The sequence below is a fragment of the Cydia pomonella genome, chromosome 1 (genome assembly GCF_033807575.1).
Source record: "Cydia pomonella isolate Wapato2018A chromosome 1, ilCydPomo1, whole genome shotgun sequence".
NCBI classification, from domain to species: Eukaryota; Metazoa; Arthropoda; class Insecta; order Lepidoptera; family Tortricidae; genus Cydia; species Cydia pomonella.
Genome location: NC_084703.1, coordinates 46,639,446 through 46,660,430, shown reverse-complemented (window position 1 = coordinate 46,660,430; position 20,985 = coordinate 46,639,446). Strand labels below are relative to the sequence as shown.

Below are 20,985 nucleotides of genomic sequence, written 5' to 3'. Positions count from 1 at the left end.
GAAGTTAACTTAATTTTAGCCTTCCCGCAATCAAATCAGGAAGACAGGCGATGGAAATATATGAAATTGTTAACCTGGGTATTAATTGTAGATAATAAGAGTTGATTGGTTTTGCTATGACACCCTTTTTTTCAATAAAGATTTAAATAAAAACACTTCCACTGTTTGGGCCGCCAAAATCGCTGCATCTTATCTGGGTCTGATTTTCTTGTTGTCAAGTTTATAAGATGTTTATATAGATTCTTATTTTTGTATCAACATGACCTTTATTAATATTATACATTTGAGCCATTATAGAGAGATATAATACTAGCAAGATATTACATCATAACCTACTTTGAGAAGGAAATTATAGTATTTTCTGGTTAATGACAGCCTCTGATCAATTATCATGGACTGGTTGTGCATATTGCTGTGCAATGCATTAATTAAGGCACCTAGACTTAGGTAGATATGATCTTGAGCCCCGACATGGAAATTTAAAGATGCTGTTCAGCAAATATAACTTATAATACTAGCTTCGACCCAAGTTTGCGTGCTAGCGGGCTAGCTGTTCAGTGATCTAAGCATAGTATGTTCTAGTTAAGAGGTTAAAAGTGTGTGTAGATAATTTGGATACTAGCTTAGCCACTTCTGTTAAGTATTTGATTTATGGCTAAAGAGGGTGATATCCACTATCATACAATATTATATATGTGTCGTTTCCAAGCAGAAAGTTCCACTGTGTCGCTAGCCATAAGGACGCTTTGACAGGTTATTTGTATAAAGATACAAACAAATCTCATCCTTATGGTACAGGGACAAAATGGAACCTTGGATTTGATTTCAACATATATGTTTATTTAATATGAAGGGTTTTAGAGACTTGGAAAATATGGCCCTATTTGAGTCAAGTTCCAGACTTCTTTTATTCAACAACCTAGCTCCTTGCTAGACAGTAGTAACCCTTACCCTGTGTGTACGAAGCAGGAGCTAGGGTTTGAATTCTGGTAACGGCATTTATTTATGTGTTTATCTCAAATATTTGTTCCTGAGTTACACATGTATTTTACCTACGTATTATATTTATGTCGTGGACTAGTACCCACAACACAAGCCTTATTGTGGCTTACTGTGGGTAGGGTGACCGGTGACCAGATCTGATTTCCGGTTCTACGTGACAACTGCATTGAAAATACGGGACCGTTTTTTTTAATTAAAAATATTTTTTTTTTATCACTACAGTTTCACTTTAAGAAACAATATTAAATAATTTAAAACTCAACATTTTTCATATTATCAAGAAAGCAAAATGTGAAATAAATAAAATAGGTATTTTTATCATTAAATGCCATTGAATCATGAAATTACGTGACAATATACGGTGCCGTAAAAATTAGCGCGTGAAATACGGGACAACCCGTAAAATACGGGACATCTGGGCACCCTAACTGTGGGACTAGGTCGATTTCTAAGGGAATGTCCTTATATTTAATTCTTCTAATAAATTTCTTTTAAAAATTAGGACATGGCCAGTTTGGTAATATCCTGCAATTACACAAATTGATTAAATAATTTGAATCTGATCGTTATTGATAGTTTGATGGGTCTACGAGTAGAGCTCTGCTTATCTCGGGGGTCACGTTATTGGCCTATTTAATGCTAGAAGATAGTGATTTAAATGAGCCCATTGCTTTGTACCTATGAATAGATGTGCTTAAATAGTGGGCATAAGTAGGGACACTGCCAAAAATATGTAGTCAACTAGTCAATATGGATATGCGTGGCTGCGGGTTAAGTGGGTCTGGCCTTCACATTGGGGCCTGTTTACACATTGATTAGTGTTTATTGCGAGTTCATACATTTGCTACTTGCATAGTGGTAAATGCAAAACTCGTACTAAACACTGATCAATGTGTAAACAGGCCCTAATGTGAAGGCCAGACCAACCACACTTGATCTCGCAGCCACACTCATCCATACCTCATATCTTAATACCTAGGATTGTGTATTAAAATTAGAAAAACAATATTTTTAATACAGTTGCTTAAAAAGTGCTACTTTACCTAGCTGTTTAGCGTTCGCAAAGTTGGTTTTTGCAAACTAGTGCTTTTTTACTTTTCCAACTTTTTTAAATTTATTTCTGACCATAATAAATCCACACTAAAGAGTTTGGATGTCCAAAACTTTATTTATTTTTTATTACGCCATTACACGTTTATTACGTACAAAAAATATTATGAAACGATCTAAACTAAATATTAATTTGTTATTATAAAAATTAAATGTTATATACTTAAAACGATATTTCACTAAAACATTTTATTATTATTGGCTGAATGAAACTATCACTGCCACGTTGGCTGTCGTTAACAGAAAAAAGGAAAACTAAAAAAGTAAAACCGGCGCCCGCCATTTTCAGTATTTTCACTTAAAATTTAATTGTATCAAAATAATTTAACTTAAATTGCAACTGTGAGTGTTTTTGTATGAAATGAGTTGTTGTGATTAATTTTGCAATGTTAATTATTGCTGAACGCAGTGTATAGTGCTGAATTAACATTCAAGTTCAAGGAAAAATTCGTAAATGTAACGTAAGCCGTTTCTCACGTAACCAATATTTGTTTAATTGTGATTTTTTCGCAAATGTATTGAAAAACGTCAACGTAGGTACGTGTGCAAGTGTCATTATTTACTCGTCCCGTATCTTTTATTAGCCTACGGCTCATAAAAGACATCTCGGGACTCGTAAATAATAAATAATGATACACTTTGCACACTTGCATTGAAATTTACTATTTTAGTGACATCCACCGCTATTTTGTTCGCATGGGATGGTGATTTTCATGATAAAATAATGCTATGTCCTTGGGATTCCCTATTTCCATAGCAAAATTATTGTTCCTTTTCATATGGTTTCTCCTAATTAACTTATTGCTACAAAACGCGACGAGTTTTCCTAATACCTTTCATAATATATGTGTGTGGTGGTCGACAATTGTGGATTCTAATCTCGGATGTACTGTATTGTATGGAAGGTAGAGGCGAGGACTAGAATCTCCATAGGCAGAACTGTTGCAAAATTGTCCAGCTGTCAGCAATAAATAATAGTTATAAATCTATCCAGAGTGGCGCTAGATAGCTAAGAACCTAGGCGTTATTGACGAAGTGAAGTGCGCTGTCTATGATTAGATTTTTTTCAAGTATTCTAGGTATTATAGCGCCACGGTATTTTTTGTCGTAAACTTTTTGGTATATGGAGATTCTATTCCTTAACTATACCTTCCATACTGTATAGATTGTGTCATTAATGATGACGTGTGCCTTGACTCGTAATGTCATGTCATTAAAGGTTAGATTTGACAAATCTGCGCGTCACAGTGGATGACACGAACTATATAAAGCAGAGAAAATCGATGTCAAAAATAAGCTGAAAGATGACTTAAAAATTCGGTCCGAATCATTAGCTTCCACAGACAAGAGGTCCAAGAGGGGTAATCGAGCAGGGTTTTAATCTCAATCCTTTATTTTTGGCGTTAGGTTTCTATTTAAAAACCATTATCATTACAATAATTCGATCATACCTTTCTCCTTTATGAGCTCTACGGATGTCATCGATACCCGCATGCGATTTTCGATACATTGCCGCATTCTCAGGTGCAACGAATTCCGTCGTTCCATCAATCGCCGCAATGTTGATATCGGTCGGGTTTGTCGAGGTTCGAGGTTATTCATTCACAAAAATCACAACGTACTTACTCTACGAATCCATTCGGTTAACGAATATGTCTCCTCAGAGGAACATCCTCTTCTAGGAGCGTCGTAAACCGTTAAGAGATTGCATATACTTGATAAAAATTTGTCCCATGCCGCCGTCGCCCCCGTGGCCCCCGTGGCCGAGTGGTTTAGGTAACTGCCACAGTGCCACGGTTGCAAGGGACGCTGGTTCCTTCCCAACCCTGCCTTTTCTTTCGTATATGATATGACATCTTTTTCAGTTTATTTTCTCTTTACTTCACGCCCAGCTTGTGTGTTTATTAGTTCACGTATACATAACACTGCAGGTGTACGTAGATGCTGCTAGTAACTAGTATACAGGTCGAAGTGAAGGGTGAAGGTGTAGCTTTTTTTTCATAATCCATAATTCCCGAGGGAACAATATAGGCCTTTGTCCTTTAGTACACCTACACGAAATAACATCTTTTTCCAGCAAGTGTGATGAAATAGTATGTGCATTACGAAACAAGTGCGAAAAATAGGAAATTCGAAACGAGTGGCGATAAATTAAAACACGACCGAAGGGAGTGTTTTAAATCGAGACGAGTTGCGAGTTACCTATTCGCACATGTATGTTCGACACAGTAACACTAGTGCGGTAAAGTAGCACCATATGTACTGTAAATTAAGTTATTTACGCACCCACACTTAGAAGTGCTGATATAAACCTTTGATACTAACCAACCCTATTGTTTTGAAAGCTACTTTGCAACATGCCACTATAAAAAACTATTATTGACAAAAAAAGAAGTACTGACACAGACAGACACGGTTTTATTAAAATCCGTTAAATTTAAGGGTGCATTTAAATTAAGTAACTGTCTCAAAGTAACCACTATTTTTTATGAACTCCATTTTTGATTTATGTATTTTTATCTAATAAGGCCACTACGAGCGCGTACACTTGCCTTAGGGCCTGTTTACATATTGATTAGTGTTAAGTATGAGTTGATACATTTGTTACAAAACGCAATTACTATCTCATACTATTACTATGTCATAGTTTTGAATTGTTTGGTGAATTTAAATATAATCTCGGGAGCCAAAAATCGATCTAGCTAGATCTTATCTCTGGGAAAACGCGCATTTTTGAGTTTTTATATGTTTTCCGAGCAAAGCTCGGTTTAGCAGATATTAGTGTGTAATTGTAGATAGTGGTATCTGAGACCTGTAGGTCTAAGATGGTCGGCTGTTCATCATTTGTCACCATGCCTGTCACGTTCTAACAAGTATGTAAGCGCGAAAGTGACGGGCATAGTGACAAGTGATAAAAATGGAACCATGATACCGCCGAAGTACTGTCAATGTTTTCGTTTGATCCGCCAGCTGAGTTTCTACTACCAGTTTTATCACCCCTCCGCAGAATCTATATGTGTCCCGAGCGTCACTTTGTTTTCAAATGTATTTGCATCATCCCAGTATAAATACAGTTTATCGTGCTATTTATCGTTGTTTGTTGGAAATGTACGGGTGTCAATTGATAACGGACCCCCCGGTGTATGATGACATAGCGGTGCCCCTTGCGTGCTGTTGTGTCAGTATTAACGTGAACCTTATTGTGATGGCATATTAGGGTTCATCTGTGGTCAAGTTGTTTGTACGGGTTGTCCTTTGATCTTTCGTTAAGTATCTGCCTCTCTATCTCTCTTGCATGTTCGAACGTGCATAAAGAGGGAGATAACGAAAGGAAACTTAACGAAATTTCGGTTTTCGCCGTAAGCCCAGTGTCAGTGACTGTCAAACATTACTGGCGAACCCCTGTAATATTTTTTATATTTCGGGTCCATTCTTACTAAAGTTACCGAGTCCTTGGACCGAGGTATGTCCTTAAATTACGTCCAAAAGAGACGTATAAGAACCTGTTAGTGTGGTAAGGCACAGCACAGCGGATGTAATTCCAGATCTAGACCAGAGCGCAATTGGGGAAGTACCCCTCCACCTTACAGAAAACCGCAGCTAAATAACACTAGACCCTACTCATAGGGTTGTGTTCCTGCCGGTGAGTAAGGTTGCCAGAGCCCAACGAGGGTGCGGAGTGTTAGGGTCGGCAACGCGTATGTAGTAACTCCTCCGGAGTTGCAGGCGTCCATAGGCTACGGAGACTCATCACATCTAATGGCAAATAAATCGGCAAATATCAATGCTATTGTTACTTACTTAAACAAATGATACATTAGTATTTATTCAAATAAGATTCTATCCCATCTCAGAAATTGTAAGCGGAAATCAATCTGGGATAGGTACATACATAAAATAGCCCGCAAAATATTCAACCATGAACTTGGTGCCATCTAAACACGAAGTAACGCGACTTGGTAACAATTCTACCTATTAATAATTGTCTGGGCTCTAAAACCGCGAATACAATTGCGATGCGTAGAACACATAACAGAGTAGAACAATACGAGCAGCGGCGCTTGGAAGACCTGGATGCTAAGCGCCATCTCCGTAAGACGTGACCGAAGCCCTCGTATACCTATACCTACAACCCAGCTGGCCGGCTTCAATAGCAAGTTTGGCATCGTAATTCACATTAGGGTGTTCCATGTTTCCGATTAAAAACAGTTGGCGGAGTCGCCGTCGTCGGATACGGCGAGGATTACACACTATAACTGTGAACGTCGAAAACTGAAGTTTTGTCTATCACCCTCTATCACTCTAATACACAAGAGCGACAGAGGCAAATACACGAAACTTTAAATGTTGATGTCCTTAGTAGCCCTCCTTTCATACATTTCCACTTAATTTTATAATCCAGTCAGGATTTGGAATGAGTTCTTACCGATATCAAGTTCAAGTTAAAAAAAAAGTCTACTGCCAGATTAAAAGTTTCTTGAAGATATAGATCGTGTTCTTCACGAAGACGCGTGCCTTGACTCATAATGTCATGATATTAAAGGTTACATTTGATAAATCTGCGCGTCATCGTGGATGACACGAACTATCGACACCTATCTTCCTAAGGCCACAATCCTACCATGAAATTTAAATCATGTTCAATTGGAACAGAGTTGCATTTGTTTTGTTCAACTTTAAAACAAAACAAAATCAACTCTATTACCTACATAGAAGTTCTAATTTCACTGGTAAATTGAGGACTTTTCTCTAGGCTGGGCCTTACGATAAGTATATCGTATAACATTTACTTATTCGTTCATTAACCACCCTGTTTGTGTGTTATTGTTCACCCAAGCTTTTCTGCTAACGCTTATAATACCAACGTTTATGATTCTTATAATGTCAACGTCGTTTTTGGCATCAGCGCTTTATAGATCGTGTGCCACGTCAACGCGTGGCTTGACTCGTAATAGGTTAGATTTGACAAATCTGCCCGCTATCGTCCATTATTGTCCACATCCAGTTATACGATGACGTACAACTTTGGTAATACTAAGTCAGCGTTTTTACTCGTACTGCGTTAAGGGTGTCGTGGGGTAATTTCATTAACCTTTCATATGTAAATAAGTTTTTGGCAAAAAAATAAATTTGGTACACGCTTTTATCGCTGACTGTACTTTTCTTTCCACAGGAAACTAATACTCATCGACACAATTCTAAAACCCCCAAACACAATCAGGTTACGTTGTTTTATCACAGAGTTCCAATCGCCACCTCCTGTGTCCATCATCAGATCAGCTCGATGGTACTGGTACCATAATATTGCATTGTCACCCGACTTACATTATGTATGGAAATTTTCAGTTTCATCGGAAACCGGGAAGTGGAAACTTGTAAGATTATACCCGTACAAACAGTTACATACATACAAATCATGGCTCCTGTACCCCTAGTGTAAATATTATCGACAGCGAAACGTGACGTACGCGTTTGCGTTAAGTGTCATTTTGTATGAGATTTTTGACTTTCCAAAACGTCCCGCTTGGCGCGCTGTTCAAAAACCCATACAAAATGAGACTTAACGCAAACGCGTACGTCACGTTTCGCTATCGACTAAATTTACACTAGGGGTACTGTATAGAGCAAGCCGTCCTCAAAAAAATGTAAAAGGTGACTGAAAATTCGGCCATGATTCCTAACAATATCATGAATGGTATATCCATATAAAAATTCGTGCTACTCTAAACCTGGCATTTGGGCTTCCCTCCGGCTGTACGTACAGTCGCCATGAGAGATATCGGTGCAGCCGAGGTGGTCGAAAATATATGAACACGCACTCTAACGCCTTGACAATAGATGCGTGTTCAGATATTTGGCACCTCGGCCACTCCGATATCTCTGATGGCGATTTTACGTGCCGGGAGCCGGAGGGAAAACCGAACCGACCGTTTCCAGGTTTAGAGCAGCACGAGTTTTGATATGGACTGTACAAGTACAAGAGTTTCTTGGAACTCATGTACGATATCCAATTGCTTTTTCGGTGGAAGAAAACAACACCAATATAACTCATTCTCCATCTCCACACTGGATTGCAAAGGCAGATGACATTTCTTTGATAATAGAGTTTGATAATACATTACCGTCAACCGGGGTGAATAGGGATGGCGGGGTGAACAGGGATAATAACCGCGAGCCGGGAGCAACATTCAACTGATAATTTCTTAATAACTAGTATTTTTCAAACGTACCCACCGAGGGTACGCTGACAGATGTCATTTCAATACAATTTTGCGAGATGGCGTTAATATATATATTAAAATCTACCATTATTTTTTAGCGACTTCAATTTCATAGAAGGAGGAGGTTCTGTATTCGGTTGTGGCTATTTTTGTTTGTGACTAGTGTTTAATCCCTATTCACCCCGACTAACAGTATCTCTTTTTGGTACGTAATTACGAGACCCTAAAATACATGGATATATACACGCATCTTATCTGGATGACAAAAATTGTGGTAAAGGAACTGCTTATCAATGACGTCGAATTAGGTCTCTTAATCAACAAATTACACATATAAAACACAACGCACGAGACTTGTTTTCACTATCCATCTTGACGTCAGCCCGCCATCTTGGAATTTTGAATTGCGAACGCGCTTTTGTTTTTAAAGCCGAAGTTGGTGGACGTGTGTGGAACTGACAGTTTATGTGTAGTGTTTTTTTATTATAATTTTGGAGGTTAGAATTAAATAGTCCAAGCGGTTTAGTGGAAGGTGAATATTTTCATGCTGCTCCGTGCCATTGGGGATGTAACAAAACGAACAAAACCCTTTAGGCCTTTAGGAAATAAAATGAATTTGGAAAATGAGTATTCCTGAATGAAGCCTTATTAATTATTATCAATAATACATAATTATGAAGTTGTTATAAAGTGAACAACAATGGCTTTTTTTACATTTTCGTACTCTAAAACATTATTTTGCAAATAAACTTGTTACCTACTAACTGACTTTTTTTTTATTTGTTGCAGAACCATGGACGGTCCAAAGGGATCGTGTGAAGAGAGGCTAGCAGACAACTGCAAGTGCGAGGGAGAGGTCACTATTAAGAGCAAGAGGCATGGCAGGGGCGCCGTCGAATCGGGTGAGTTTTTTAAATTAATTAGGATAAATGCGCAAAGCTCAATGCTGCTGCAATCGAATTGGATCTATCGGACACGCCGGGAGTTCGAATAAAAAAAAACAAATACTCTGGCAAACTCACTTTGTCAGTAGAAAAAAGGCACGAAGTTCAAATTTTCTATGGGAGTACAACCCGAGGTCAGCGTATTTTTTTTTTTCAAATTTGCCGCCTTTCTCTAGTGACGGAAATGGCTTGCCAAACTATATTATGTTTATGGAGTTATCGGAAAATGAAACCATAAACTACAGAAGACAATCTTTATGTTCCTATTCAAGCGCTCTCTTTAGTGTAGTGTAGTATAGTTTCTCAAGCTATTTCCGTCACTAGTAAAAGGCAGAAAATTAAATAAAAAAAGTAAGCGCCTGAGGTTGTTCTCTCTTAGAAAATTTAAATTTTGCGCATTTTTCTACTGACATACTGGGTATGCCAGAGTATAATTTAACAGCATTTAAAAAACACATTCGTCATTTTATTTCGTGAACATGTAAGTGAAGAGTAGATACCTAATCACTTCAGGCAAATAAAAGAATAGTGTTTATTTTGTTGTCAATTTTTTTCATCTGGTTTCGATAAAATTTGTTGGTTTCTATTATGTACAATATAAATACAATTTCGCAATGTCTTAAAAAAATCTGCCACGAAAAGTGTGGTATTTTCGTAACCTAACGAAAAATTAAAAATATTTTGTTCGTGCGGGACAAGTTGTGGTTTCGTAATTGTCCCGTCCAGAATGAGGAGCTCATGGAGATATTGGAGATGATAGCTGTTACCGTACGCAAGCCATGTGAAAAAGATTGTAGGTAACGTAGTGACACCAGTGCTCCACCGTAGACCGCATCATCACTTACCATCAGGTGAGATCGTGGTCAAACGCCTGCCTATCTATAAATAAAAAAAGTGACTAACAAGGAAACCAGTAACCCGATACAGCCGACACTTCAATTTTTATCAAAAAAATAAGGGTAGGGAACCGATCTCCTAATAACGCGGCAATTACGGCTTATTTGCTTGGATAAAAATGTCGGATTACTGGTGCCACTTCCAAATAGAATTTCACATAAGTAAGTAAGTAAGTAAATATTTCTAAAGCTTTATTGTGCACCATACAGTTAAAAATAAACAGGAAATGAAAAAAAAACACTTAACAGTTAGGTAACAACAGACGGCCTTATCGCTAAGAAGCGATCTTCTAGACAACATTTGGGTAGCAAGAAACTATGAACTTACAACATAGACAAAGGTGGATTGAGAATGAAAACTTTGTAGCCACAGTAAATTTACTGCCATCTTTACACATGATTAAAACAATCTTACCGGGCATAGGCCAAAAGTTATGGCGCCATCGCTCAAAACGATGCCGCCATACCTTTGGCCTATGCTCTGTGAGATGGAATTTAACACATGTCGGTGAAGGAATGAGGATCAAAGTCAAATGGCGTTCTAAAAGTTTTAATCATGTGTCGAAAGGGGTCATCCATTAATTACATCACACGTTTAGGGGGTCAAGAAAATGTGACTTGTTGTGACAAGGGGGAGGGGGGAGTCACAAACTTTGTGACGTCACTTTAAATTCATCAGTATTTATTTAATATTTTTATTCGCTGTACAGTTAAATAACGAGTTTTTGGAACGATAATCGTTTTATGCGATTAATTTACTTTCCCAATCGGTTGTGTGTTATAATTACTAATATTTATTTTGTCAAAAATGTAAAAATTTGGCGTCACACCAGGGGGGAGGGGTTTGCCAAATGTGACCAAGTGTGATAAGGAGGGGGGGAGGGGTCCAAAGACCTAGAAATTCGTGTGATGTAATTAATGGATGACCCCAAACATGACAGTAAATTTACTGTGGCTACAAAGTTTTCTTGACAATCCATCCATCTCTTTCAAATTAATAAAGCGTGTCCAAATAGAAAAGTTCTGTTTCGATCTTATATTGTTCTTTATTGGTAGATGCGAAATACTATCTTACCTACTATTTGTATATAGATATAATATATCTGATATACCTATACCTACTGCGTCTAAGGAACCAAATCCAGTGCCCATTAAGGTCGCCGAACATCTAGGTCGGTGTCGTGTTTCACTACCCTTTCAACAGCAATTGGTGTTATATACATGCTGTTAACGAGGCGCTTACGACGTTTAAGGTCGGGAAAACGTCACACTATAGGTACCTTTTAAGTATACAGATCTAGAATGACGCTTAAAGATACTTGAAGTGTGTAAAAGGAAAGCATGCACAGCAAGCAAGCAAGCAAGCACATGAAAACAGTGACAGCGTCCGCTCGCATGTACCAAAACGTAAGGTTAGCCCTCGGTCGTTCTGACGTCAGAACTTAGTTCCGTAATGAAATAAGTTTTTTAACACAAGCTTTTTTCTTTGACTGTACTTTTCTTTCCACAGGCAACTGGTACTCTTCGAGACAGTTCTAAAAACCCCAAACAAAATTATGTTGAGTTGTTTTATCATAGAGTTCCAATGACCACCTCCTGTCTCCATCATCAGATCAGCTCGATGGTACCATAATATTGCATTGTCAACCAACTTACGTATGTATGCATATTTTCAGTTTAATTAGAAAGAGAGAAGTGGGTCAATTTTAACTTGCAAGATTTGATTATAGACAGACAACGAGACAGATGTAAATAAATGCTTGTAATATGTGACCGTGGCCGGAAAAACGTCTCACATTGTCGCTTGCCATAAGGCGGAGAATTGCTTGTATATTTATACGAATTACCTGTCAACGCGTCCTTATGGCAAGCGACAAAGTGGGACGATTTACCAGCAGCAAAAATTACAAAGTGTAACTTAGCTTATTCTGTAGACTGCATTGCGAATTTTAATTCAATTTGCTTTGGCATATGCGAATTACCTTGTGTTTAAAGTTGTTCAAAAGAAGTGGTCTTAATGCAGGATTTCTTAGTCTTAGTCATTTTTCCAATTGAATTATGTGTATCAGGCCATGCGCCATACCAGTGGGACGACACTAGAACGTGGGCGTTCTCGGTTCCGTTCGGCTCAGCATTGGTCCGAGCAATTATTAGGGTTGGCACAACTGGACGTCCCTTTGCGTGCACAATCACAGATAAGATAATTACCTTAATTTGGACAACTCTGGATAGCCAAAAGGGATAGTGCCATACATTAGAAAGAGGCAGCATGATTTGTGGCCAAACTAACATTGATGTGACAGCCAAAACTAAAAACTACCTACCCTGTATAACATTTGAACGCCAAGAACATCTAAAGTCGTCGTTACTAGTCGTGCCCACAGTGACAGGAACAGCTATAGGTTTTATGGCGGACGCTGTCAAAGTAACCTTTACACTTTCAAGTATGGAAGGTGGAGGCAGCATGATTTGTGGCCAAACTAACATTGATGTGACAGCCAAAACTAAAAACTACCTACCCTGTATAACATTTGAACGCCAAGAACATCTAAAGTCGTCGTTACTAGTCGTGCCCACAGTGACAGGAACAGCTATAGGTTTTATGGCGGACGCTGTCAAAGTAACCTTTACACTTTCAAGTATGGAAGGTGGAGGCAAGCAACAGAATCTCCATATACCAAAAAGTGTCTGACAAAAAACCATAAATAGGTATCGCTACAATACCTAGACTACTTGAGAAAAAAATCTAATCAGACAGCGCACTTCACTCCGTCAATAACGCCTATGTTCTTAGCTAGCGTTACTCTGGAGAGATTTTGAACAATTATTTATAGCTGACAGCTGGACACTTTTGCAACAGTTCTGCTTAAGGAGATTCTGTTCCTTGCCTCTACCTTCCATTCTTTCAAGTAAAGTTTACATTCGCTGGCTTGCGCCCATTACCTTGGCGTGTTGATGTGTTTGTTTATGACTTATAGCGATCAAAAGGTTAACTTGTCTTTGCCTTGTTCGGGTGAACATAATCGAAATAAGAAAGGGGTCATCCATTAATTACATCACACGATTTTCTAGATTTTTTGACCCCTCCCTGGCTCCTGTGTGACGTCACATTTTTGGCAATTTTGTTTTCAACGAAATCGGCAAATTGAATAAATATTTTATCAAAATATTTTTGATTAAAGAAATATTAGTAATTTTATAACCCAAAACTGATTAGGAAAGAAAATTTAAACGAATAAAAACAATATCGTTCCAATAACTTCTTATTTAACTGTGCAGCGAATAAAAATCTTTAAATAAATTTTCGGTTACTGATAATACTGATGCTTAAATTAAAGTGACGTCACAAAGTTTGTGACTCCCCCCTCCCCCTTGTCACAACATGTCATATTTTCTTGACCCCCTCCCTCTCCCTAAACGTGTGATGTAATTAATGGATGACCCCAAACAAATATTTATGTAAAAGATAGGCTTATGTAACATTGAAACTTATAAACACATTAAAGTATAAATATTATGCATGAATACGATGGCTGCGCTTTTATCGTCTATCTCTATCATGTCGCGTGACACTGGAAGTTACATATTAGATAGAATAGACGAAGAATGTGCGTACAGACGGGTCATACACAATTTATCACAACGCGAGGAAATTAAATTACTAACTATAAAACATTACACATTAAATTGAAACGAACGCTATTAAATATAGTTCAAAATCATCATTTAAAAGTCAGTTCTATCAGCCAATATGAACCAACAACTCAAAATTAGCATCAGAATACTTTGCCACAATGTGAATAAAATCCAACTTTCTTATCTGTTTTTGAAGTACAAAGAGAACGTTTACGAGCAGCGGCTGTAGCACATTTTTATCACTTGGCACTATGTCTGTCACTTTCGCACTTACATATTTGTTTGAACGTGATAGGCATCACAGCCGCTGGTGTGGTGAAAAATATTTTGTCAATTCGTAAACCTTATTGCAAAGCCATAAGGTCCACCCATGTTTAATTAACTGTTGCTGTTAGTACATAGTCGAGTCAAAGATATAATCATTACCTTTACATATATATGTACGGTACATAGCTTCAGATGCTTGTTGCCGGGATTCGTAGAAGCCTAGGGGAGAGGGAAGGGAGGGAGTGGCTGAGCACTATATGTGTATATATTAAGCTCAGCATTGCTCTGCTATAAGGGCCCCGAAACCTGGCCCCGCTCAAACGGCATCACCAGGCTAGGGGTCGTGGGGTTGGGTGACGATCGGTACCGCAGAGCTGGCCCACACACCAGCAGCACACACCGTCCCCCAAATGACGGCCAATAGACCTCTCCACCGGTCGGTGGGGAGCGACCCGCGATAGCCGCCGCAGCCGAAAGGCGGAAGTGGCCACTCATACCTCCCGCGAGGGAGGTATCGAGATCGACGTCCAGTCTGCTATTAGGGTTGACACAACTTTACGTTCCTTTGTGTGCACAACCACGAAGATAATTAAATGAATTTTGATAACCCTAAATAGCCGGAGAGTTCCATAGATTAGAATGGGACAACCCGATTCTGCTCTGAATCGCTGTCAAACTTCGGATTTGTAGGACGTTTCCTTTCTGTACGGTAGTACAGTCAGCATTAAAAGTACCGGATGCAACAACACGCCAAAAGTATCTGATGTTCCGGATTTTTTCTCTAAATGTAGATAAATTTCTAAAATTCACGTCCAAAATATGGTAGATATTTTTTAAGCGTTGTTTGATCCGCTACTTTTAAATCATAAATCATTTATTTGCTTGAAAAGGGTACAGTTATAGATATTCACATTTGTTGTTGTCCTCCTTATTCAGCTGTCCACAAACGATACAATTTTTATGATGCTGACTGTACTATTACTTTTTTATTGGAATAATCTCTATGAGTATTAGTTGCAGTTGAAAGAAAAGTATAATCAGCGATAAAAGTTTGTATCAAAAATGTTTTTTTTTCGGTTAGCGAAGAACAAGTATTTAAAAAAGGTCTTTTAATTTGTAATATTTAATTGGCGCTAACAGTTGCAGTGTAGAGTGTAGCCTACACAAAACGTGTTGCATGAATAATTATTTTGATATTTCATCGTTAGTAATGATTAATCAAGACTTTTATATCATTTTTTAATCACGCAAAAGTAATAAACAAGTATAGTTATCTTTACAAGTAGTTGTTGTGTGAGTGTTTTGCCATTAGAGTCTGTTCGGAAAGAGAAGAGTCGCGGAACGTATTGGGCCCCATACATTCCACGACTCTTCTCTTTCCGCACGGACTCTAACGTTGAAAAAATAAAGTGTAACAAAATAGCGGGGAACCGTTTAAGGGCATATTTGATATCGTGTTCCGAATAGGAAAAAGTAGAAGAACATTTTTCATGACTCCATTTTTTTTAAATCTTCTATTGAGCGGGTCGTTTAAGCCGGCAAAACCACCAAAGGCCAAAAAATTTTAGCGTCATAATAATTTTTCTTTTGTTTTCCTAATGATAAATCTTTAATTATAATAAACACAAATGGGTGGAAAAACAATTAGAACACAATACCTTTTATCTGCTTAAAAGGATCCCCACTAGTTTTGTTACACTTTGTATAATATTCAGTTAAAGCCCGACCAGAATATATGATCGTTGTCAAGAGGGCGCTGTTATTCTCATGTATAGGGTGACAGTTCAGTTTAGTATAAAAATTTAGTTCCGAAGAAATTCCGCAATATGGCGCGTGATCATATATTACTGGTCGGCTTTAAAAATGTTAATCAACCCTTAGAACGCCACGCCTGTCGTGTTCGGCGTGACTTGGTCAGACAGCGTCAGTTTTCGTCTTTGGCGGTCAATGGGTTACTTACCCTTGCCTCAGTTTCATTGGTCGATAACTCGGTCGGTATATATAAAGCATGCGGACTCCCCGCAGCCGGTATAACGACTAGTGAAACTGATAAGTCGATCGGTCGATATACAGCATGCCGCAGGTGGTAAGGTTGTATAACGACTAGTGAAACTCATAATGATATGCGTTTTGGAAATCTCTCGCACCCTGCATACGGGCCCTATCGACTAACGAAAACAGTTCTCCGAATGCGGGCCCTAAGGCATGCTTTAAGGAAATCTCCCGCACCCCACACACGAGCCCCCTCGGCCAATGAAACTGAGCCATTATTGCGCTTGTTTCCAAGCACGTTTCACATAATTAATCAACTATTTAAAACATCGCCATGGTTACGAGGCAGATAGCCAAACATCTGAGGTCGATAAGAACTTGACAGAAGATAATACTAATTTGTCCCGTAGCTTATCTTATCGCGGGTCGTCAGCTGATCTGACCTCGGCGAATTTCATCATGAAGTTCGTAATGCCGACGTCATTTACTTAGCCATGTGGCAAATCAAAGGTGCGATAAACTTTGTCCATGTCTGGCCGCTTAGCGTGACTTGCGCGGCGACGGGATATATATAGACGAAGCTCTGAGTATAGATTTACCCCCTTATTCATAAACGTGTACTGAAGTTACGATGCTGCTAATAATCGTTTGTCCCTTTCCGACGTGTTGGTATGATGGAAAGGGACAAACGATTATCAGCGGCATCGTAACTTAGTACATTTATGAATAAGGAGGTTAGTCTTTGCTCGGAGTACCTTTTTGACTTCGGAAAGCAGTCCACATGCATGAGACTTATCACTGATACTTGTGCATTCTCCATAAGTATAGCACGCCCGCAGCTTTGAATTAGTGCTTTTGAAGTTTTGATTATCTAAAATAAAATTCTAATCTATAGGTCAAATTTCTTGCGCGGCATTACAATATTTATTTAACATCAAACTGCGCGCTGCACAGTTGAGTCGCTTGAGACACAACTGTCGTGAGGTCATTATTGATCTCCAGACTTTTATATCTATTCTGAGGGTCTACCGCGAACACCGAGGTTCGTAAATAGGGGCTTTTTTCTCTTTTACTCCTTTTTGGTTCGTTGGAGTTGCGTTGTCCCGACCACGCTAGCAGACGCCCTAAAAGCTACGCATCAGACCACTTAGCATTATCCATACTTGAAGTCGCGCTTGACATATGGAGACGCGGAAGCTGTCGCACGCGTCCGCGCCAGTTAGTGGCGCTTACACTATGTTTCGTTAACTCGTTCACCCGCTCCGTGGAACCGCGCCAGCTAGCTGACGCCCTTAGTGTCAGTCTAGTGCGTACGTATGTCGCATTTGGCATGAAAACTTAGCGCGGTCGGGCTCTAAGCTAACTCTGCCTGTCTTTTGGGCAGCGACAAAGTATAACGGCGACACAACCTTTTTTTTTAAGGGTAGATGTTTGTCCAATTACCACCACAGTTTATTATTTCCATGGGAATATGACGGTTTCGCACTCTGTAGTTGCTATTTGTAGTCGCCGCGTATATCGGAGCGTGCAATACGCTCACAAATATCTGAATACGAACACGTCTCTATCGTCAAGGCATTAGAGCAGGGTCCGGAACCGGGATTTAGCTAAATCTCAAATAGCCCAATATTTTTAATTATTTTATGCTCTTCACGTATGACTAAATCATGTAGTTTAGGCAACAACTACGTATTATGAGATTGTCTCACTAAAAATAAAATACTAAACCAAAGAACGAAAAAGAACGTATTAATAAACCGCTTGCATTAGAGTGCGTGTTCAGATATTTTTGATCACCTCTGCCGTTTTGATATGTCTGACGCCGACTGCAAAGTAAATAAACATAGGCCTGTAATGTATTGGAATATTCCCGAAGTCCTTGGAATCCTGATCGATGCAGCCCGTTGCATCCTAGGCAACCTAGATCAATAGCCTCACGCATGCGTACAGTCTAGAGTTCCTTGTAAACAGGGAGAGTTTATGCACATATTAACTAAATTGTACTTAAGCCCTTTTCTTTACATTTATTACATAAAAGAGTCCTGACTGCGATTCCAAACGCTACACGGGAGCTGGACTCGCTGTAATAATTGTCGTAGAAATGGACTATAGATCGTGTCATTCATGAAGACGCGTGCCTTGACTCGTAATGTCATGTTATTAAAGGTTAGATTTGGCAAATCTGCGCGTCATCGTGGATGCCACGAACTATAATTGAAATGATCATTTGTCCATATTCGGCAAATATTCGGTCCGTGAATGACTGTGGCGCCCTCCTAGCGGGTATGGGACGTATTGTTAATTTGAAAATTAGCAGCTGCCAAATAGTAATAAATGTCGTTCCATAGAAGGTCATTTATTTATGACGCAGTTTAACACAATCTGTATAGGGGTCAAAATTCTTTTCGTTACCTTGTTTTACCCCAAAAAATGTGACGGGAGTCGAGCTTTTTGTATGAGATGAAATTTTGTTTATTTGATAATTGACATAAATGTACTACGTACTAGACACGCTATCGAGAACAACTTGTGTCCGCCATTTTCGGCGTTTGACGTCTGTCACTAAGCTTAGGAATAATCGCTAGTCAGAAGCGAAACTGTTATGACAACTTTTCATTTTCTGCCTAAATACGTACTGTAAAGAATCTAGATAAAAAAAAAAAATTCCATTAAAGTGTAATGATTTTTGTTTTGTGACACTGCCAATGCACTTATATTAAAATTTATAAAAATAGTCTTAAAACCTTTTGTGTTTGACTCTCGTACTCGTAGTCGCAAAAACACTTCAAAAAATTACAAGTTAACAATAGCTTTTTCATTTTTGTGTATATATTGTATAAACAATATGGTAGATTATCATTAGTACACCTCCATGTTACATCTGCGAAATGTAATCCATGCGCCAAAGAAAATGGCGTACCACCGCAAGTGTTTAATTTAAAGTGACGTTTCAAAATAATCTTAATAAGCTTAAAACAAAACCATTTTGCGCAGTAGACTTATTATGTTTCTAGATATTATTAGAATACATTTTCATAACGCATAAAGGCATTCAAATTTTTTTGTTCGTTACTTTTTTGGCATCTCGCCAGCAGTCGGAGACGTACTAAACGCAATGAAGTGCCGGCACTTCAATGAGGTGTGGAATCATTTTTTGGAGATGCCGACTAGTACCCGGACCCGGGTACGTCCTTAAACTACTTCCAAAAGAGAGGTATGGGCATTGTGAATGTCATCTCGCTTTGTGTGGTAGGGCACAGCCAGTGGATGTCATTCCAGATCTAGAGCAGAGCCCAACTGGAGAAGTACCTCCACCTTACAGAAAACAGCAGCCAAATAACACTAGACCCTACTCATAGTGTTGTGTTCCTGCCGGTGAGTAAGGTTGCCAGAGCTCAACGAGGGGGGGCGCGTTTAGGGTCGGCAACGCGCATGTAACTCCTCTGGAGTTGCAGGCGTACATAGGCTACGGAGGCTGCTTACCATCAGGCGGGCCGTATGCTTGTTTGCCACCGACGTAGTATAAAAAAATAGTACTATAACTTAATGTATTTGATAGAAGATATAGATAGATACAAGCGTGACAGAGTGGTCAGAAACAAGACCGAAAAGAATTTTGACCCATAGGTTTACTCACGATAACTGGCGAGGTTTTTATGAATGTTAAATAAAGCTACCTATACGTCTTGTTTTATATTAGGTCTCATTGACGAGATCAATTGTGCATTAACCCATGCAGTGATCGAGGAAGTCTCGGCAGTTTGTATACGTCGGCGGCCGATCGGAAGATCAGGCAGATAGTTCATGTGTAATGTTTTGACGGTAGTCGCATTAAATTAATGTACGTAGGATAAGTTCGTTAGGTTGCTTCAGATACCCGAAGGGCAAACTGTCCAGAAATAGGATATGTACTATGTGCTACTCGTGGCTCCGTCGGCTTATTTGATTAGTTATGATACTTTAGCATCGATGTTGATCTACGAGGAGGCAATAGAATCAAAAGAAAAGAACAAATGAAAACAAGCTATAGAAGAAGAAATTAAATCACTTGAAAAATATAAGACGGTAATTTGTGGATGATCTTAGAAGCAAAAAGTTCATTTAGGATTAGTAGTAAGGGATAACTGAATATTTATTTAACCTCATTATCCAAGAAGAGTTACAAATTAATATAGTTTTACGTAGTTTCTGAAAATATGTTTGAGTATTGTTTCTAAGTGTGTATTTAAATATTTTTATAATTGGTATTTACTTAACGCATTTTATGTACAATATCATTATACATAATGTATACAGTTGTGTTACTATATTTAACTAGCTTAAATCCAAAATAGGCTCTATACGGCATTGTACCAAGTATGCCGGCGGCGTTTCCTCGTTGTATCGCAATGCTGATACCTTGTATTAGGAAGCCGCCACTCTTCGGTCACCAGTTACGTCAACCAGACGTTTCGCGATTTCCGCAAAAACCTTGTGCGCCCTGGGACCCCATGGACCTAGAGTTTCAACGCCAAATAGTACAAAATAGTACTCTCTACCGAGGCTCTTATAGTTATTACATTTCAAAATTTCGGCAATTTCCGCCGCTCCGCTCGCTTGTACATTGGTACATCCGTTCTTATAATTTATATTAGAATTATAGATAGGGAGAATGGAACTTATTATACATATGATTAGTGTTGAGTCGAGTGGGTGAATAAAGGTAATGCCTTTATTTATATTTTAGTGGTGACGGGTCGAGAGGAAGAAACTGAAATAACTGTTATATAGTTAGTCTCATAATGCATGAAATCGAGTGGGAGTATTGCAGTGTAGTGATGTCATCCCAATTGGACTGGAGGAATATTTGAGTACTTACCTTGTTGAGTGGGAATTTATCTACGATAAAATTTAATGAGGTTACATGTATGTAATATG

General features: G+C 38.7%; 1 protein-coding gene across 3 annotated transcripts in view; it reads left to right on the top strand.

Annotated features, from left to right (window-relative positions):
• LOC133525413 (amidophosphoribosyltransferase-like) overlaps positions 1 to 20,985 on the top strand; it is a 41,306-nt gene that overhangs the window by 1,677 nt on the left and 18,644 nt on the right. For 2 of the 3 annotated variants that reach the window (XM_061861669.1, XM_061861676.1), the window contains exon 2: positions 9,123 to 9,235. In XM_061861669.1, the coding sequence (XP_061717653.1) occupies positions 9,127 to 9,235 (109 nt within the window). In that variant the 5' untranslated portion in view covers positions 9,123 to 9,126. Of the gene's footprint in view, positions 1 to 8,509; positions 8,866 to 9,122; positions 9,236 to 20,985 lie in introns of those variants that run through there. The other variant, XM_061861685.1, reaches the window with a different exon arrangement.